Source organism: Cervus elaphus, chromosome 18 (assembly GCF_910594005.1).
Source record: "Cervus elaphus chromosome 18, mCerEla1.1, whole genome shotgun sequence".
Lineage (NCBI taxonomy): Eukaryota > Metazoa > Chordata > Mammalia > Artiodactyla > Cervidae > Cervus > Cervus elaphus.
This window is the reverse complement of record NC_057832.1, coordinates 74,275,013-74,296,996: the sequence shown is the minus strand read 5'-3', so window position 1 is coordinate 74,296,996 and position 21,984 is coordinate 74,275,013. Positions and strand designations below refer to the sequence as shown.

General features: G+C 41.6%; 1 protein-coding gene across 3 annotated transcripts in view; it reads left to right on the top strand.

Annotated features, from left to right (window-relative positions):
- CHN2 (chimerin 2) overlaps positions 1-10,148 on the top strand; it is a 324,197-nt gene extending 314,049 nt beyond the window's left edge. For all 3 annotated transcript variants that reach the window (XM_043871642.1, XM_043871643.1, XM_043871644.1), the window contains exons 11-13: positions 949-1,086; positions 2,757-2,862; positions 8,350-10,148. In XM_043871642.1, the coding sequence (XP_043727577.1) occupies positions 949-1,086; positions 2,757-2,862; positions 8,350-8,521 (416 nt within the window). In that variant the 3' untranslated portion in view covers positions 8,522-10,148. The remainder of the gene's footprint in view (positions 1-948; positions 1,087-2,756; positions 2,863-8,349) is intronic.
- The last annotated feature ends 11,836 nt before the right edge of the window (positions 10,149-21,984 follow it).

The following is a 21,984-nucleotide window of genomic DNA, read 5'->3' as shown; positions in this document are numbered from 1 at the left end:
TCCATGGATTTTGGTACCCATGCGGTGGGGAGTTCCTAGAACCAATCCCCCATGGATACTGAGGGACAAATTTATGTCTTTTCTTAATTCACTAGAGTTTAACAGTGCCTGGCCCATGATAGATTCTCAGTAATTATTTGTTAAATACATAAGTAATGTGATCAGATTGCCTATCTGCTACACTCTTACTGTTTTCTATACATTAAGAGCTTTTTAATCCTCACAACCAAATTTGCTGAGATATTTGTTCTTTCTTTCAATTCTCTGTATAAAAGATAATGCTGATAGTCCCTATATGATTGAAAAAATTTTATAGATTGTGACAGTGAAATTGGACTGATATCTACTAATGGTAAAAACAAAAAGTCAAAATATGTCTTCAGAAAGATTGCAAAATATAGTAAGAAATATAACATTACCTACACATGAGGGAAGGTTTAAGTTTCCCAGATTAAAGTCTTAGGGATTAAGAAAGGAATAATCAAGTGAAAAGAAACTTTGGTAAGCCTGAAAGAAACATTAAAACCTGAAGATATTCAGCTTATTTTATGTATGTGATCTTTAAATCCAAATCCAAAGAATACTTTATGAGATTCTTGATTTTATAATTTCAAATTAGATTGTTATCCTATTATAAGCTTTGTGTCTAGAATATAAATTACTGTGCTAGACTTCTACTTAGCAAATTACCAAGGGCTGGCACCCAAAGAACTATTTTAAGTCTATTTCACTACTTTTTTGGCTGTACTTATCCTCAGACCCAAAATCCCTCTTACCAAACTTCTTTTTGTTACTTTCTGCATCTCCATGTTATTAGATGCCAAAGGAGTCAGCTGAGACTTGTAAGGGAGCATTCATTGTTGGATCTTTTTTTTTTTCTTTCTGGGCACGGTTTAACTTGGTGAAATGAGATCCTAATTAGGAATTGGATCATTGATTGTTTTTCAGATGGTGAAAAGGCAGATATATCTGCCAGCATCTATCCAGACATAAACATCATCACTGGAGCCCTTAAACTGTATTTCAGAGACTTACCCATTCCTGTCATCACCTACGATACCTATTCTAAATTTATAGAAGCAGCGAGTAAGTATTGAGAACTAATTTTTTAAGGCACCAAATTTTTAAGTGTGATGCTTTTGACTTCAAGAAAATGAAAACTCAGAACCTGATTAAATTATTGCATGAGGGCTTGCTTTGCCAAGTGAGGGCACAACGGTACAGTTAATAGAAAACCAGACATAGTGCACTAGCTGAATGGAACCAGCACTAAGCCAGTTCTACTCGGCTGATACTGGGTACCAGGCAGTTCTGTCTGTCCCCACTGTTTCTTCTATGCTGGCAACCAGCACAGTCAGACTTACTCTGTTATACGTTGAAAGTGAAATGCTTTTCTAGTAAGCAATCAAATATTCTTCAGTGAGGGCTGTATAGATTAACTACTCTCATCTATTCAGCAGAATACCCTTGCTAGTTGATTAAAGTCATACCCCAAGTTAGGGCACATTGATGCTGTTCAAAATCAGTAACAGGCCAAGAAGATACTGTGTCAAGTACTATCCTAGGAACTCTCACCAATATCTCCTTTTTTAACCTTCTCATCTACCTGATGAGGCAAATATTGTAATCCCATTTTACAGAGGAGGTAAACTAAGCTTAGAGAGCTGAGCACACAAGTCCAGAAATGGAACATTAGCATTAGTCTTCCATCAGCCCAGAGCTGCTCCTTCAGGGTTTGGCACTTGGGTCGTGCCATCAGGTGAGGACCTGTGTGTGTCTGTGTGTGTGTGTGTTGGGGGTGGGGGTGGGGGGTTGCATTACACTTTGTCCAGGACTGTAGTGAGGAAAGGGAGATTCAACTGCTAGAATGCATGACACAGCAGTCAAGCACACTTTGAGGAAGTTTTTTTAAAAACTATAATCTTTAAAGGTATATGTTGCTAACTATAGTAACAAGATACCTGATGGGGAGACACATGGGCAGACTGCAAACGTGCAGGGTGTACTTTCCAGATGAGCTGTGGCTGTACTCCCTGGTAAGAGCATTCTTTCCAGGGATCCACAAGATCCCAGTGGTCTTGTGGGGAAGGTTCTGACAGTAGGTACCCTCTACCCCAGGAGGAATGACCCGGAGAGCTTTCTCTGAATGGCTGCCAATACCTATCAGAGTCCTGAAAACAGAAGCATGCAAGCTTCCTCCCATTGTTAACGTGCCTATTATCTACTTCCTAACCCGGACAGCACCCTGGGGTTCACCATGCCAAAATTTTGACAAAAAGTACCAACAGTGCAGCCTGAATTGGCTGGCTCACCTGCCAGTGCCCTTGTATTATAAAGTGGATTCAGTTATGCCTGCCAAGAAAAGATTTGGTAGACAATTTCAGGAGAAAGCTCCCAAGTGTGGTCCAGTTTAAATTAAAGCTGGTCATAGTTTCTAGCAAATCCAGTGTTCAGAAGATGGGCAGAGCACAGTCTGTGCGTGTGCCACCAGTGAGCATCTACAAGGCTGCAGAGTCCTGGAGGGCAAGGACCACAGGCAGCCTGCTGCCATGCAGCCAGTGGACATTCAATACGCATGTGGCTCCCAGCCTCAAACCCTTTCTGAAATAAGACATGAACAAATGGATCACTTTAAGTGAAATATTATTAGACATCCCCTTCGTCTGTAGCCTGAACAAACCAAACTTCTTATAGTTTCTCTGAAAACTTTAATGTTTCAGCACTGCACTGATATTCATTATGTGTGATCTTCACAGAAATCTCCAATGCGGATGAGAGGCTGGAAGCAGTCCATGAAGTGCTGATGCTGCTTCCTCCTGCCCACTATGAGACCCTCCGATACCTGATGATCCACCTCAAGAAGTAAGCTGACACCTCCGTGGCGCCGCCTCCGCACACTCTACCTGCCCTGCGCAATTTGATGCATTAGGAAAAGTGCACAACCTCCCCAACCCACTGAGTGGACAGATCCTCCTTTTAAGTGAATTAGGTTACCTTCTGCAGGCCCGCCCCATTGATAACCCTAGACACTCACTCTGTGTCTAGGAGATAGCCGGAGCTGCTCCTCGCACTTTAGATGTGTCCTCTATCTCAGGTGGTTACGGTTAGGGACCTCATGTTACAGATAATACTTCTGAAGCTTAGGGACATTACACAACTCATGCAGAGAGGTGAGGTAAAGCCAGGATGGAAACCCAGTTTGACCCATAGCCCTTAATCTGTCTTAACCATGTGTCTATGCTGCCCCTGCGTCTGCACCCTCCTCCCACAACGCCTTGAACTCTGTGTTCTGTCTTTCCTCCTTTTGCTCACCCTAAACCCAGACTCCTGAGCTGCCTTCTTTCTGGGCAAGCAGATTTCCACACTGATCTCTCGTTTCATTTGATGTATTAATTATCTGTCATGTGTGTGTGCTCAGTCATGTCCAAATCTCTGCAACCCCTTGGACGGCCCACCAGGCTCCTCTGTCCATAGGATTCTCCAGGCAAGAATACTGGAATGGGTTGTCATTTCCTCCCACTGACTAACAGATTGCCCCCAAACCTAGTGGCTTGAAACTGTAAATGTTTATTATTGCATAGTCTCTGTGGACAGGAAGCCAGGTAGCTTATGCTGCGTGCCTTTGGTTCAAGGTTAATAATGAGGCTGCAGTCAAACTGACAGTGAGGCTGCAAGGCTCGAGGAGGGAAGCGTCCACTTCCAAGCTCACTCACATGGTCATTGGCAGGATTCAGTTCCTCAGAGGCGACTAGCCTGCAGGTGTCACTTGCTGACTGTTCTCAGAACAGGAACCCTGTTTCCTGTCATATGGATCTTCCCATAGGCAGCTCCCCACATGGCAGCTGGCTTCTCTTACAGCAAGCAAGCAAGGCACCCACAATGGAAGACAGTCTTTCTGTAACCTAATCTCAGAAGTCATACCCCACTACTCTTGCTATTACTCTATGTGTTGGAAGCAAGTCACTAGGTCAAGCCTATGCTCTACTAGGGCAGCAGTCACCAGCCTTTTTGGCATCAGGGACCAGTTTCGTCAAAGACAAAATTTCCATGGACCAGGGTTTGGGGGATGCATTGGGGATGATTTAAGCAGATTACATTTATTGTGTACTTTGTTTCTATTAGTCTTTTCTGATAGCTCAATTGTTAAAGAATCCGCCTGCAATGCAGGAGAGCCCGATTTGATTCCTGGGTCAGGAAGATCCACTGGAGAAGGGATGTAGGCTACCCTTTCTAGTATTCTTGGACTTCCCTTGTGGCTCAGCTGGTAAAGAAATCCACCTACAATGCGGGAGACTTGGGTTCGATCCCTGGGTTGGGAAGACCCCCTGGAGAAGGGAAAGGCTACCCACTTCAGTATTCTGGCCTGGAGAATCCCATAGACTGTATAGTCCATAGGGTCTCAAAGAGTCGGACACGACCAGGCAACTTTCACTTTCACTTATTTCTATTATTATTACATCAGCTCCACCTCAGATCATCAGGCATTATTAGATCCTGGAGGTCAGGGACCCCTGCTCTCGGGGAAGGAGTTACAGAAGGGTATGGATTCCAGAGGACAGAGCTCACTGGGGGCCATCTCAGAGGCTGCCTGCCACAGGGGCTACACACTGGGTTATTTGTGTGAAGGCATGTGAGATAAACAGAGATTGCTGTTTACAGTACACTGGAGTCTCTGGTTCCAGACTCTTTTACCTAAACCACAGATCTCTTCTCTTCACTGTCCTTGTGAGGTCAATATATTGGTCTTTGAGATGTTGGCAGGATCAGGGTACTTCCATGTGCCTTCCTCTGTGTTTTGGGGGGATACATGGTAGCAGCCCATTTTTGGATAAAATAAACCAAAAAATATCTATACTGACCAATTTACAGATTGATTCAGTAAATGAAAGGAAACAAGTTGATAAAACTATAGAAACACTAATGCATTGAGGTTTTAATTTTTCTACCTTTAAAACATATAAATACTCTTGCTCATATTCAAGGTGATCAGAAATGTAACAGTTATCTTAGAAGAGTCTCATTTTGATTAATTTATTGAATTTAAGAGTACAAGTAAATTTTGGATAAAAAATAGGCTTGAATGTCAGCCTGCCTTTTAATTAGCTATATGTTATTTCTTTCAGTGTCCAATTGTGATACTTTGAAAGGCAAAGTAAAAAAATGCTGACACATCCCAGTTGAGTCTTAAATGCCAATTATTTAGTATTTTTACTATGGAGGGGTTGCTATCCATCTTGTCTGGTCAGGTGTGGTGCCTGACTTGATAGAGAACTATGAGTAGTTTGAAAATGAAGAATATCCTCTTTCTTACCTCCCTCTTAACTTTGCAATGTGAAGGTAATGCAAGCTGAGTTGACCTTTCTAAAATAATGCTAGATGGCTAGTCTTAGGAAGGTCAATTCAGCTTGCATTACCTTCACTTTGCAAAGTTAAGATGGCAACCTACTCCAGTATTCTTGCCTGGAGACTCTCATGGACAGAGGAGCCTGCACAGCTATAGTCTATGGGGTTGCAAAGAGTTGGACGTGACTGAAGCAACTTGGCATGCACGCACACACAGCTAAGCTTAATTAGCTTTAAGAGAATAAACACAAAAGGATAGCTTTCTGTAAAAAACTTAAACATATGTCAATCCGATTTTGCTCTTCTTTGAAGAATGTACTCCCTTTTATATCTATTATGAACATCCTAAAACCTTAATTCCTTAAAGCAAGAATCCGAGAGATCATAATTTTATTCTACTTAGGAAGGTTTTAAGCCAACTTTGGAGTTTGAATTTCGTGTTTAAAGGCTTTGCAGTTCTTACTTGGGTGTTTTTAAAATAATTTTATTAGACTATAGTTGATTTATGTTTTGTTAGTTTCTGCTGGACAGTAAAGTGAATCAGTTATACATAAGCAAATATCCACTCTTTTATAGATTCTTTTCCCATATAGGCCATAACAGAGTGCTGAATAGATTTCCCTCTGCTATACAGTAGGTCCTTATTATTTATCTGTTTTATATATAGTACTATGTGTATATCAAGCCCAATCTCCCAGTTTATCCCTCCCTACCCCCATTTCCCCCAGGTAACCATAAATTTTGTTTTCTACATCTGTGACCCTGTATTGTCAATCAGTTCACTTGTGCTTTAAGATTCCGTATATAAGTGGTATCACATGGTATTTGTCTTTCTCTGTCCGACTTACTCAGTGTGACAACGTCTAGGTCCATCCTTGCTGCTGCAGGCAGCATTATTTCATTCCCTCTTAGAGCTGAGTAATATTCCATCAGGATCGCTGGTGGCTCAGATGGTAAAGAATCTGCCTGCAATGCGGAAGACCCAGGTTCAGTCCCTGGGCTGGGAAGATCCCCTGGAGAAGGGAATGGCAACATATACACCTATTCCATTGTGTATATGCACCACATCTCCTTTATCCACTCCTCTGCTGATGGATATTTAGGTTGCTTCCATGTCTTGGCGGTTGTAAATAGTGCTGCAGTGAACACTGGCATGCATTTATCTTTTCAAATTAGAGTTTTCTTCAGCTATATGCCCAAGAGTGGACTGCTGGGTCATATGGTAGTTCTATATTTGTTTTTTAAGGAACCTCCATACTGTTCTCCACAATGGTTGTACCAATTTACAATCCCATCAATAGTGTAAGAGGATTCCCTTTTCTCCACACCCTCTCCAGCATTTTTTGTTTCTAGATTTTTTGATCATGGCCATTCTGACTGGTGTGAGGTGATACCTCACTGTATTTTTTATTTGCATTTCTCTAATGATTATTGATGAGATGATGGTTTTCAATTCCAATAACAATGACTGCTCCAGACCTCATCCTGTGGGAACTAAAAATAATGTCTAACTGCATTCCCATTTGGCCACATTCCAGGCATTCTCTTGTCCCGTGACAATGCCTTGACCTTTCTCCTCAGGCAGTAGCCCTGCCAGCAGGCAGGGAATCTAGCCTCAGCTTCCTGGTTGGCCAGCCAATGGACAGCAAGAAGAGGGAAATGAAGACAGTCATATAAGCCTCCAGCATACAGACCTGTAGGGACAGCAAGATGAGGGAAGTGAAGACAGTCATACAAGCCTCCAGCATATAGACCATTAGAAAGCAAGAAGGAGATAAAGACAGTCATACAAACATACAGACAGTGGACAGCAAGAGGGAAATGAAGATAGTTATACAAGCCTCCAGCATATAGACCAGTGGATAGCAAGAAGAGGGAAATGAAGACAGTCATACAGTCTCGACTAAATCTGTATGCATTATGGGCCACCTAATAATCTTTACTGCCCCTTCAAGCCAATATTCCCTCAATGAGAGTTCCATGTTTATTTAGTAAGAAGGACTGATTTTATAGTGTTCAAAAGTGTGTCCATACCAGATTCACCTCATAGTTCACTTCTGTGGGCTGAAGACAATGTCCATATTCTAAAAAATTAATCTGAAAATTCAGTTCAGTTCAGTTGCTCAGTCCTGTCGGACTCTTTGTGACCCCATGGACTGCAGCATGCCAGGCTTCCCTGTCCATCAGCAACTCCCAAGAGCTTGCTCAAACTGAGCAAGGAATGAAAACTGACCTTTTCCAGTCCTATGGCCACTGCTGAGTTTTCCAAATTTACTGGCATATTGAGTGCAGCACTTTAAAAGCATCATCTTTTAGGATTTGAAATAGCTCAACTGGAATTCCATCACCTCCACTAGCTTTGTTCATAGTGATGCTTTCTAAGGTCCACTTGACTTTGCATTCCAGGATGTCTGGCTTTAGTCCAGTGATCAGACCATCATAGTTTTCTGGGTCATGAAGATCTTTTTTATATGTTCTTCTGTGTATTCTTGCCACCTCTTCTTAATATTTTCTGCTTCTTTAGATTCAAGGGATTAGATATGATAATGAGTGTCTGAAGAACTATGGACGGAGGTTCGTGACATTGTACAGCAGGCAGTGATCAAGACCATCCCCAAGAAAAAGAAATGCAAAAAGGCAAAATGGTTGTATGAGGAGCCCTTACAAATAGCTGAGAAAACAAGAGAAGCTAAAGGCAAAGGAGAAAAGGAAAGATATAAGAATCTGCATGCAGAGTTCCAAAGAATACCAAGGAGAGATAAGAAAGCCTTCCTTAGTGATCAATGCAAACAAATAGAGGAAAACAATAGAATGGGAAAGACTAGAGATCTCTTCAAGAAAATCCAAAAATCCCCTTTTAAAAAAATACTTCTCTATAATTCCAGTCCTCAATTTTCTTTTGCAAATTCCGAAACCAGAGAAGCTCTCAGGGGCCTATTTCATAATCAGTACACAAATCCACCCTTGAATCTGTATAACGTCTCTCTGTGTATGTTTTTCTTGCAGGGTGACTATGAATGAAAAGGACAATTTCATGAATGCTGAAAATCTGGGGATTGTGTTTGGGCCCACCCTGATGAGACCTCCTGAGGACAGCACCCTCACCACCCTCCATGACATGCGGTACCAAAAGCTGATTGTGCAGATCTTAATAGAAAACGAAGATGTTTTGTTTTAATTCACCAGGTTAATGAGTTGAGTGGCACCAGCCCCATCTAAGTTGATAAGGCTAAAGAAATAAAAACATCTCTTGCACTTGATTTGTTTTCCAAACAAGTGATGGAATTTCCTGGACCACAGTGGATTGCCAGGTTGGCTACTGTGTCTCATAGACACTGGCCCCTCCACAGGAGAACAGCAAGGATGAGGGCGAGAAGAAGTCCTCACCTAGGGTCTTTGCCGTGCCTCGTATGTCTGTCTGTTTTGTTGGAAGAGTGATTAATAAATCTTTCTTTAACTTATTAAAAGTAGACCTTTAAACTTCTGTCTTATCAGTAATAAAAGGGAACTTAATTCATAGAGGTACTTGATACAGTTATACATTTTCCACTTACAAAAAGAAGACAATTCTATATGTTAAATGTTAAATGAAACTTATATTGTAAGATGTATTTTTATTTTAGCTGCAAGAATGTTACTTTATTTTAGCAAATAGAACTCAATGCAGTGCATTGATTATTACCCTGTATACCTTGCCCTGCCTTCTTGCTGTGATCCCTGGAAAAGTTTCCCATGAATGCAGTATTATCTTGACATACCTCTGTCCTTATCAGTGCTTTGCAGTGAAATTTCACCTCCCACCTCTGTCCCTGCTTTTAATAGTTTTTTCTGTTAAGCACTGCCATTTTGCTATCGTGCGGTATATGTTTATAGCAATTGTAGGATGGTCTGTCACATCTAAAAATTTTCTTTCCATAGAAATTTTGTGAAATCCCAAAGTATGTTTCAGAATTGGTCATAGTCCTTCCATATCATGTGTGTACATCACAGAATATGCAGAACGTGGTCCTTTTACATAAAATGATTTGGAAACACTGGTTATATCTAGGCCACGTAAAAAGCACTTTTCCTCTTCATTTCGGGCAAGCACTCTGAATTCATCTGTTAATGGCAAGTTGCATTTTCGGCATATGTCTATATTTCTGAAAAGTGAACCTGCAGTCATTGTTGATTTTTTCATTTTTGTTTTATAAACAAGCCTATTTTTTAAAGAATGAATAAGTTTGGTTTTTATGAATATGTGTACCTCCTTGATCAAAGTAGCTCTGATGGATAATTTAATATGATTTGATGACTATAGTTCTATCTTATTGGTTCTATTTATCTTATCATGAGCTTTCCACACCAAGATTTCTATATTTTGTAACATAGGTAAAATATTTAAAATGTCAAAAAACTGTAAAGCTAAATTTGTTTTTCTTAAACCTAACTACAATGTCTTTTCCTCTGATTGTCTGAAATGATTCATGTTGTTACTCACCAGTCTTGTTTTGGAGTGACCAGAAGAGAATTACTGTGTGTTAAGTGAGCTGAAAGGGGAGAGGGCAGTGCAGTTGTCATTCTGGAAATCCCCAAGGGCCGTGTGAAAGGACTTCGCTGGCACTCGGGGGTCGGGATGGTTCTGCTTGGTCCCTGATAGCATTGTTCCTCCCAGCTGTACAGGTTTGTTTGTCGTAGCTTATGTACTTCTTGATACTGTCAAAAATTATTTGGAAATGGTTTTATTTTGTGAAGTGAACAATACTTTGTAATTTATGATAGTGTAAATGGAAGGAAAAAGCATTAAATGTATTAAATTCTCTGTCTATCATTTGGGAAGACATGAAAGAAATTGGTGTTGGGGGCTAGAGGGAAAGAATATTCACAACACTGCTCCCAGATGGATTTTAGGCAATAAAGTTTCTATCATTGCCAAAACACAATAAGAAAAGAAAGATCCCACGGAGTCTTCGCCTCTGGTCCCACTCCCTCCTCCAGTTTCCTCCTGCGGAGCCTGCCTGCGATTAAGGTTCCAATACTCTAGCTTCCCTTTCTGTAAGACCCACTGTGTTTATGTCCTTCATTGAGTTATGTGGTGTTTAGAGCAGATCACCCTAGGATGCATGCAGGAGGGCAGAAAGACTCAAGTTTGAGTAGCAGAAAGTGAAAGTGTTAGTCACTCAGTTGTGTCCAACTCTTTGCAACCCCATGGACTGTAGCCCACCAGGCTCCTCTGTCCATGGGATTCTCCAGGCAAGAATAGTGGAGTGGGTTGCCATTCCCTTCTCCAGGGGATCTCCAGGGATCAAACCTGCTGCTGCTGCTGCTAAGTCGCTTCAGTCATGTCCGACTCTGTGCGACCCCATAGACGGCAGCCCACCAGGCTCCCCCGTCCCTGGGATTCTCCAGGCAAGAACACTGGAGTGGGTTGCCATTTCCTTCTCCAAGTCAAACCTGGGTCTTCCGCATTGCAGGCAGGTTCTTTACCATCTGAGCCGCCAAGGACCTGCCTATTATTGGCTGCATATGACCTTGGGAATGAGTTTGCTCCTCTGAAAAACTGGAGAAAATATTCTGATTGAGTTTTAAGAATGATGACTTAGGAGAGGAAAGGCTATAACATGAGGTGGAAAAGAAGACACATGAAAGAAAAGGATTTGTCCCAGGTCAAATCCAAGTCCAAGTAATCATAGGGGTATTACTATAACAGGGCTCTCGTGTGTAATGAGAGTCACTTGACTCCTTTTCTCTAATGTGATTACAACACTTGATCCCCTCTACCTTGCTTTAGTCTGAAGCCTGCTCACTCATGCCTATCTTCCCCACCATCTGGCAGCTTGACGTGGCTCCTCTTACCTGGCTTGAAATTCCTGCCCTTGGAATAATTCTAGTACTCAGACCTGAAAGGAGGCAGTGTTGTTTCTAGAACCCACTGTTAAACTGTCCACAGGTGGGTTGTAAGAGGTGGGACAGGGTGGGTAGAGGAAGACCCTTTCCTTTCTCCCATTAACATAAATGGGCACCTGGTCTCCAAGCTTGGAAGGGAGCTGGTGCAGGATTTCAAGGACAGCAGTCTGGAAGGAACAAGTGAGAAGAGATTTGAGGAGTTGAGGAAAGTAACATAGCACACAGGTGTGCTACCTGGGCCATCCTGCCTGCAACTGAAAACCCAACACAGGTAGCTTACAAGTTCCCAAGATCTACCAATCCCCAAATTCATAGTCAATCTTTTGATTTTAAAAATGTGATATTCATTAATTTTCAACAAATACTTATCAAGCACTTATTAATGGGCCAGACACTGAATACTGGCAATGAAAATGTTTATGTCACTTGCTGTGATGTCACTTGCGGTCGTTGTCATGTCTGACCCTTTGTGACCACATGGACTGTAGCCCAGCAGGCTCCTCTGTCCATGGGGATTCTTCAGGCAAGAGTACTGGAGTAGGTTGCTATGCGCTCCTCCAGGGGATTTCCCCTACCCTGGGGATCAAACACAGGTCTCCCACATTGCAGGCAGATTCTTTACCACTGAGCCACCTGGGAAGCCCAAGAACACTGGAGTGGGTAGCCTATCCCTTCTCCAGGGGAACTTCCGACCCAGTAATCAAAACAGGGTCTCCTGCATTGCAAGCGGATTCTTTACCAGCTGAGCTACCTGGGAAGCACTTATGTCACTCGGAAGAATTAAATAATAGGTTTAGTTTGGCTGGAGAGAGAAAGCTGGTCATGTAAAGGATTTTAGACTCTAACATAAACAAGTCTGGTGCTACTGTTTTTGTTTTTGTTTTAAATTAACTTTGTTTTGGAGTAGTCTTATATTTACAGAAGAGTTGCAAGGCTACTGCAGAGGGTCCCTGTGCCCTCTTCACCCACTCCCCTAATGTTAACATCTTACATAGCCACAGTAAACTAAGAAACCAACATTAGTACATTACTATTAACTGAACTCCAAGGTTTATTCAGTTTTTATGAGTTTTCCACCAATGTCCTTTTTCTGTCCCAGGATGTAATCTAGGTCACCACATTGCATTTAGCGTTAATGGGTTTTAAGAAACAAATGACACAATTGAGCTTACATTTTTAAAAGATCACTTACTTGACTGTGGATCCATCAGAGAATATGTGGGCAGATGAATGTAGTGACGCTAGATGCAGGGAGTCACTCAGATGTTGTCATTTAGAGGACTTAAGGTGATATAGCCTGGATCAAGTGGTAGTAAAGCAGAGATAAATAGAACTGAGTTATATTTAGGAGACAGAGTTGTAAAAGTTTGGTTATAGATTGGATTAAAGAACCAAGAATGGGGCTTCCTTGGTGGCTCAGTGGTAAAGAATCAGTCTGCAAATGCAGGAGACACGGACGGGTTTGATCCCTGATCCGGGAAGATCCCACATGCTGCAGAGCAACTAAGCCTGTGCTCTAGAGCCCAGGAGCTGCAACTGCTGAGTCCACTCGCCACAGCTACTGAAGCCCGAGTGCCCTAGAGCCCGTGCTCTGCAACAACAGAGGCCATGCAACGAGAAGCCCACCCACCACAACTAGAGAGCAGCTCCTATCCTACCACAGAAAAGTCCTCATAGCGACGAAGACCTCACCCACCCAAAAATAAATAAATAAAAATTATATATATAAAAAATAAATGAAAAAAAAAAATGAATCCAGGATGACCCCCACATTGCTTAATTTGACAACTGGATAATATTTCTTGAAATGAACACAAGGAGAGCTGGAGGTTTCTTGAAGAGGGGTGCAAAAATTAAGGAAGATGGTGAGCTCCATAGCGATACCTATGAAATTTCCAGGCAGATATTTCATGAGCAATTGCATTAACAGACCCAAGCTGGAGATAGGGACTTGGGCGAGACACCAGAGATAATAATTGGAACTGTGGGACTGAATAAGAGTGCCCAGGGACACAGAACAGAGAAATGCAGGAGAGGCCCGAGTCAAAGTTCTCTAGAGCAGCGGTCCCCAACCTTTTGGGCACCAGGTACTGGTTTCGTGGAAGACAATTTTTCTACCAACATGGGTGGTGGAGGGTGGGGATGGTTTCAGAATGAGTCAAGCAGATTACATTTATTGTGTACTCTATTTCTATTTTTATATCAGCTCCATCTCAGAACATCAAGTATTAGATCTCAGAGGTTGGGGATCCCTGCTGTAGAGTGCCAGCATTCACAAGAGGGCAAATGAAGTCCATTTTGATGTAATAAAATAAGAAGGTCTCATGAGTATGGTTCAGAAAGACTCTTCGTCTTCAGGTTCATCTCACAAGGTCCTAGTCCATTTCGTTGTTCCACTTCAATATATTTTGCTACACACAAGCACCATGTTAGACCTTGGGGCTTGGAGGGCTTCACTTCATTATGTGTGTTCTAAGTTGCTTCAGTTATGCCTGACTCTTTTCAACCCTATAGACTGTAGCCTGCTAGGCTCCTCTGTCCATGAGATTCTCCAGGCAAGAATACGGGAGTGGGTTGCTATGCCCTCCTCCAGGGGATCTTCCTGATCTAGGGATGAAACCCACATCCCCTGCATTGGCAGACGGATTCTTTACCACTAGTGCCACCTGGGAAGCCCTTACTTCAATAGATGCTTCATAAATGCTGGGGTCACTTTTTTTTCCTAAGTTGAAATTATTCTATCATACTCCAGGACCTCCTTCCCTGCCTTCTACTGCTGTTTGTACACACTTCTAAACCAGTGGTTATCACAAAGTACTTCAATTGTGTATCCATCTGTCTCCCACCGAAGTACAAATTCTATGGGATCAAGAACAGTGAATACCAACCACATGCCAGTCGGGCACACTCCTGGCCATCCTGCAAGTCTCAACTCAATGTTTCCTCTGCTGAGATTTTCCCTGGCTACCCCAGGCAGAGTACATGGGTGCCAGCCATAAATAGTAATACATGAATGCACAGAAAGTTCAGAGGACTCTCTAGAACTGGGTTTAACCAGAACATGAAATGTGAGGGAGGAGGAGGGGGGATGAGATTAAATGAGCAGGTCTGTGCCAGGGAATAAGGAACCCTGTGAGTCAAGTACATGTCCAGTGACATGTCAAGGATAGTACAGAGGATGTAAGATTAGAGACTCAGAAGCTCTAACATCAGGAAGATGTTATAGGCAATGACAAACTAAACTTGGCTCCCAACAGAAGGGATGTGGAGAAGAGTCAGGGTAAGAGAGATTTAGGATGTTATCAGGACTTACTGATTTGATGCCAGGATTAAAAAGGAAATAGTCACAAGTGTCATCCCTATTTCTGGTCTTTATAATTAAGTTAATATTGAGGAAGAAAAGAGAATATGGGAAGGAAAGCAGGATTATTAGCAGGGGGAAATCATGGGTTCAGTTTGCAGAATGCATTGTGGTACCAATGGTTCACCCATGTAAAAATGTCTAGAAAATGGTTGAACCTGTGGTTTTGGAGCTCAAGAGAGAGGGATGAGCTGGTAGATTAAGACCTGATCAGACTGTATCGCCAGCTGAAATTTAAAAAGACCAATAATAGGTCCCCAGGTGGCACTAGCAGTAAAGAACCTATCTGCCAATACAGGAGACATAAGAGATATGAGTTTGATCCCTGGGTTGAGAAGATCCTCTGAAGGAGGAAATGGCAACAAAACCACACCAGTATTCTTGCCTGGAGAATCCCGTGGACAGAGGAGCCTGGCAGGCTACAGTCCATGGGGTTGCAAAGAGTCAGACACAAGTGACGTAGCACATATAATAGGTCCCTGGGTAAGAATGAAATCTAAGGATCAGGCAAAGTTAGACAACTTTGCAAGGAGGCCAGGCATGGGCAGAGGAAGAGGCAGTCAGGAATGTAAGAAGAAAGTAGAGAAGGACAGAATATCAGGGACTGAGAGGCCACGGGGGTCAGATACAGCTACAAGATGATAATGTGATGAGTCCCCTTTGGATATGGCAACTAAGGATCCCCATAGCTTGATGGGAGCTTTTCAGTGGGGACGGTGGTGGTGCAGGGCAAAAAGGTGGTGCAACTAAAAAGTGTTTAAGTCTGTCAAAGAAATTTCATATCCACATCTTCTTAAATGCAAAAAAACATAAATGTTATTTAAGGCCCTACTCTGGAGAAAAAACTACCCCCATAATCTTGCAATGACTGATTAGGCAAATTTTCTTTATTCCAGCTTAGATTTTCTTAGAGATAATTTTCCACATAAATAAGAGTTAAAATCAGTGTTTTAATATTTTTGAAAAATCAGAAGTTAAAAACATCAAGTATTCCTTTTGCAGTGTTTTTATTTATCCTTGGAGATATGCAATTATCATAATTTACAGGACTTTTTTTGTAATTAATTGTACTATAAGAAAAACTATGCAGTTTATACCATAAAATCATGTCCCTAAGGAATTAGGGTCCTCAGTAACAGAGAGATAAGGAAGCTCAAAAGGGTTCATGTTCAGCAACCTCTTATAACTAAAGACAGCAGAACACAATCTGCTATTTGTGAAAATGAGACTTCATAAAAATATCTTTCAAATAGTCCCTATTACAAAAGAGAATGCCTATTAAAATGCCATTGTTTAAAACATCCCTTCTACCCCCTCAAAAGATTTTTGCTTTAAGATAGAGAAAAGGACATATCCCTAAGATATGACACTGTGTGAAAATTATCACAATACAAAATCCAAAGACGTCCATAATTGTCCTTACTCACAATTACCTGCATGTACCAGGTACAATACAATTTTCCAAACCTCACCACTGATGAGCCTATTCCAAAGCAGAATTCAGCAATACAAAAAAACACAGGCTAAAACAGTCCTCAGAATTATACTTTAAAATAGGAATATTCACAAGATAACATACAGAAAGCAATTGTATTTCTTACACCAACAATGAAATATCAGGGAGTATAAAGAAAAACAATTTTAAAATACCTTTTAAAATGCACCCCCCAAAATAAAACATTTAGGAAATAAACCTGACCAAGGAGATGAAAGACTTATAAATTGAGAACTATAAAACATTAACAAAGGAAATTGAAGATGATCCAAAGAAATGGAAAGCTATCCCATGCTCTTGGATTGTAAGAATTAATACTGTTAAAATGGCCATATTAACCAAAGCAATCTACAGACAATGTGATCCCTATCAAATTACCCATGACATTTTTCACAGAACTAGAACATTCATATGGAACCATAAAAGACCCAGAATTGCCAAAGCAATCCTGAAGAAAAGGAACAAAGCAGGAGGAATAACCTCCCAGACTTCTGACAATAGTACAAAGCTACTGTAATCAAAACAGTGTGGTATTGGCATTAAAAACAGACATATGGATCAATGGAACAGAATAGAGAGACCAGAAACAAGCCCACACACCTACAGTCAATTAATCTTCAACAGAGGGGGGCAAGAAGATACAATGGGAAAAAAATCTCTTCAGCAAGTGGTATTGGGAAAGTTGGGCAATTACATGTAAACCAATTAAGTTAGAACACATCCTCCCATCATACAAAAATAAACTCAAAATGGCTTAAAGACTTAAACATAAAACATGACACCATAAAATTCCTAGACAAGAACATGGACAAAACATTCTCTGACATAAATGTACCAATGACATAAATTGACTGACCTTAGGAGACTAGGTCAGTCTCCTAAGGCAATAGAAATAAAAACAAAAACAAACAAATGGGACCTAAGCAAACTTACAAGCTTCTACACAGCACAGGAAACCATAAACGAAATGAAAACACAACCCTCAGAATGGGGGAAATATTTGCAAATGATGCAACCAGCAAGGGCTTAATTTCCAAAATATACAAACAGCTCAAACAACTCAACAACAACAACAAAAACAACCCAATCAAAAGGGCAGAAGCCCTAAATAACACATTTCTCCAAAGAAGAAATATAGATGGCCAATGGACACATGTAACAATGCTCAATATTGCTAATTATTAGAGAAATGCAAATCAAAATTAAATAAGGTACCATCTCACCAGTCAGAATGGACATCAAAAGTCTACAAATGCTGGAGAGGGTATGGAGAAAAGGGAACCTTCCTACACTGTTGGTAGCAATGTAAATTTGTACAATCATTATGGAAAACAATATAGAGGTTCCTTAAAAAACTAAATATAGAACCACCATATGATCCAGTAATCCCACTCCTGGGCATGTACTGAGAGAAAACCATAATTCAAGAAGATATATGCATCCCAATGTTAACTGCAGCACTGTTTGCAATAGCCAAAACATGGAAGCAACTTAAATGTCTATTGACAGAGAAGGGGATAAAGAAGACGTGCTACAAATACACAATGGAATACTACTCAGCCATAAGAAGAATGAAATAATACCATTTGTAGCAACATGAATGGACCTAGAGATTATCATACTACATGAAGTCAGAAAGAGAAAGGCAAAAACCATATGATATCACTTGTATGTAGAATCTAAAATATGACATAAATAAACCTATCTATGAAGCCAAAGTAGAATCACGGACACAGAGAACAGACTGGTGGTTGCCAAGCTGGAGGGGGCAGGGGGAGGGATGGACTGGGAGGTTGGGGATAACAGATGTAAGCTTTTATATATCAAATGGATAAATAACAAGGTACTATATAGCACTATAGAGAACGATCTTCAACATCCTATGATAAAACATAATGAAAAGAATATTAAAAAGAATATATATATGTACACATAAGTATATATATGTATATACATGTGTATGTAACTCAATTGCTTTGCTGTGCAGTGGAAATTAACACATTATAAATCAACTATACTTCAATTAAAAAAACAAGAATGGAAAAGAAAAGAGTGGCCACCATTGCACACAAAACCCGGGATTTTTTTTTTTCCTCTTTTACCCACCAGGAGCTTAAATACTGGTGACATGGGAGCTGATATTATTAATACACATACAGTATTATTAATAGCACTCACTACTTGGGGAGGAAAATCCAAATTTCTCTGTAAAAAAAACTTTCTCAAGTTCAATGAAAGGGAACACGGCAACACAGTAGCAAACACAGTCGGTAAACATGCACCACCACAGAGGTGAGGGAAAAATCAGGCAACTTAATAACCTCACCTGTTTTCCCTTGTTCTTCATGAAGGATTCTTTCTGCTCTCTGATACAGGTAAGCAAAGTCCAAGGCACAAACTAATGAAAAAAATATGTTATACCCCCAGTCATAAGTGTGACCTCAAGTGTTGTGTGACCAACAGAACCCAACAAAGCTTCAACCTTAGAATACAGCCATCCCAAGAGGCTTATGGTTACTGAACTTCCATTTCTAGCCATGCTAATTTGGAGCCCAAACACCGAGTTTAATTCTCTGCCTTTAAACCGATTCACAGCATATGTATTCTGAGCAACTGCTAAGGACTCCTCACCAGTCCCAAACGCAAACTGTCCAAACTCCATCAGCCAAAAAGCATTAAATAGTCCACCCAGAGCAAAAATAACCTGCCCAATGCAAATAAAGCAACTAAAAATAATGGCTCCCTATCATTTTCCAAATACTCAGTGGACCAAGCAGCCACCAAAGAAACACAAAACTACATTGGGTCAATAACACCAGGCACACAGCAGCAGGAACTTTGTGACGCTCACCCGCACATTCCGTTTAACCTGAGTCTGAAGGGCACCAGGATTATCACAGCCAAAAGTGCTGCCGAAGCCAAGGACGTACATCAGAAATAGCACCGACAGCCAGTGCGCCAGGCCACTGGGGACGCCGAGGGCCGGCAGCACCCCGGGGGGTAGCGGGTGGTGGGGCCACCTGCCAGTGGCGTCCTCGTTTCCTCATCTTCCTCCTGCTGCCTGGGTCAGTGGGAGATGTAGAAGTGACATGCAACTCTGGGAGGAAGCCACCTTGCTCACAGGACCACGGTTGCTCATGTGAGGATGCCTCACTACGTATTCAACAAGCCCTCCGGGTGATTCCAGTGTCTGCATTAGAGCAGAACTGGTTTAGAGCAATCAGGGTTTCACCTGAACTGGGGATCAATCCATTCTCTCCAAGGTGTTTGGATACCTGAAGAAACTTGGGGTTTAGTAACAGAGAAGGGAAAATAGCTTTGTAGCATTGGGAAGGTTGTTTAGACTTTCAGAGGCTGAATAAGACCCTCCACAGCCACAGTCTAAGGTCCCCATAGGCTTCTCACCTCCATAACCACAGAACCAACTTAATCTCTGAAATGACACTGTCCAGCCTGTAAGCTGCATGAAAGCGGGAATCTGGTCTAGGCCAAGCATACAGTAGGCACTCAAACATTTTCTAAAGTAATAGCATAATCCTTCTAAAAATACTCAAATGCCCTGTAATATTTCGGTTTCATGGAGGAGGGGATGACTGCAGAAGCAGAAGAATCTGAAAATGCACATTGACTCTTGTCCACTGTTTAGAGTTCTATCCAATGTCTGAACCCTTAAGTTATTGAAGCTTTCCAGGAACTAGCTATCCATTTCTCACCTAATCTTCACCATATTCTTTCTCCTTCTATCCAGAAGGAATGATTAAGTCTCAAAATAATTCAGTTTGGAGAGTCTGAAGATCTAAGTCTCTAGTTCAATTGCCTTTTGTATGTGTGTGTGTTCAATCCTCAGTCCTGTCCAACCCTTTGTGACCCCATAGACTATAGCCCACCAGACTCCTCTATCCGTGAAGATTCTCCAGGCAAGAATACTGGAGTAGATTGCCATGCCCTCCTCAAGGGGATCTTCCCGACCCAGGGATCGAACCTGTGTCTCTCACGCCTCCTGAATTGGCAGGCGGATTCTTTACCAGTGAGCCTCCTGGGAAGCCCCCAACTGCCTGTACAAGTCAATTACAGGTTACAACCCCCTTGTTTCAATCCTGGCTCTTAACACTTTCTGATAGTGTAATTTAGGGAAAGTTACTCTACTTAAACTTCAGTTTCCTTGTCATTATCATGAACTTATATTGTTACTGATTCCATGGAGTAAATGTGAGGTTTAAGATAATCTGCATACAGCACTCAGTATAGTATGGGAACACAGAGTAGGACAAATGTTTGTCTAAAAACTCAACAGCTGGAGGAGACTTTTATGAGAAGGCTCACACTATTAGTATCCTTCACAGTTGGGAGACATCATCACTCATTGTTGCCTAGAAAATTAGAGTTACAGGAATTTTAGCAATTTACTGCCCAATGAGTTTTTAAAACCAAGCCACACCTGCCTGTGCTGTGATATGGTGGAAAGGTATCATGGCAGCCCTACAATAGCACTAGATTCATTTTTTTAATTAATTTATTTATTTTAATTGGAGGCTAATTACTTTACAATTTTGTGGTGGTTTTTGCCATACACTGACATGAGTCAGCCATGGGCGTACATGTGTTCCCCATCCTGAACCCACCCCCCACCCCCCTCCCCATCCCATCCCTCAGGGTCATCCCAGTGCACCGGCCCTGAGTGCCCTGTCTCATGCGTCAAACCTGGACTGGTGATCTATTTCACATATGATAATATACATGTTTCAATGCTACTCTCTCAAATCATCCCATCTTTGCCTTCTCCCTCAGAGTCCAAAAGTCTGTTCTTTACATCTGTTTCTCTTTTGCTGTCTCACAAATAGCATCGTCGTTACCATCTTTCTAAATTCCATATATAGGTGTTAATATACTGTATTGGTATTTTTCTTTCTGACTGACTTCACTCTGTATAATAGGCTCCAGTTTCATCCACCTCATTAGAACTGATTCAAATGCATTATTTTTAATAGCTGAGTAATATTCCATGGTGTATATGTACCACAGCTTCCTTATCCATTCATCTGCTGATGGGCATCTAGGTTGCTTCCATGTCCTGGCTATTATAAACAGTGCTGCGATGAACATTGGGGTACACATGTCTCTTTCAATTCTGGTTTCCTCGGTGTGTATGCCCAGCAGTGGGATTGCTGGGTCATATGGCAGTTCTATTTCCAGTTTTTTAAGGAATCTCCACACTGTTCTCCATAGTGGCTGTACTAGTTTGCATTCCCACCAACAGTGTAAGAGGGTTCTGTTTTCTCCACACCCTCTGCAGCATTTATTGTTTGTAGACTTTTCAATGGCAGCCATTCTGACTGGCGTGAGATGGTACCTCATTGTGGTTTTGATTTGCATTTCTCTGATAATGAGTGATGTTGAGCATCTTTTCCTGTAACACTGGATTTAGAGCCACAAGACCCGGCTCAATCACAGATCAAGGCTTCCAACATTTCTGAGCCTCAGTTTTCTCCCCTTTGAAACTTAAAAATCAATGCCTATTTGTCTCTCTGACCCAGCAAGCTCATGGGTTATCACTGGGGCCAGATGTCGTGGGAACAGGTGTGGTGGTGCTGTGACACGCCTTCACGCCTATAGGTTCAGCCTCAGCACTTGTGCTCCCCACAGAGTGCTCTCCCCAGAGCCCCACCAACCGCACCGAGACGTCGGGCCTCTGCTTACTTTGGTTCTCATTTGCAGGAACAGTTGACCACTCCCTTCTTCTCAAACCCCCTCTCTCTTGGCTGCTGTGACACCACCTCATCCCCAACAGGCCAGAGACAGGTCAGTCCCTACAGAAGCAGAAGGAGGTGTCCAGGAGGGATATTCTTAGGAAAAACAAAATGGAACATATATATGTATTGATATGACAGCACTTGTAGAA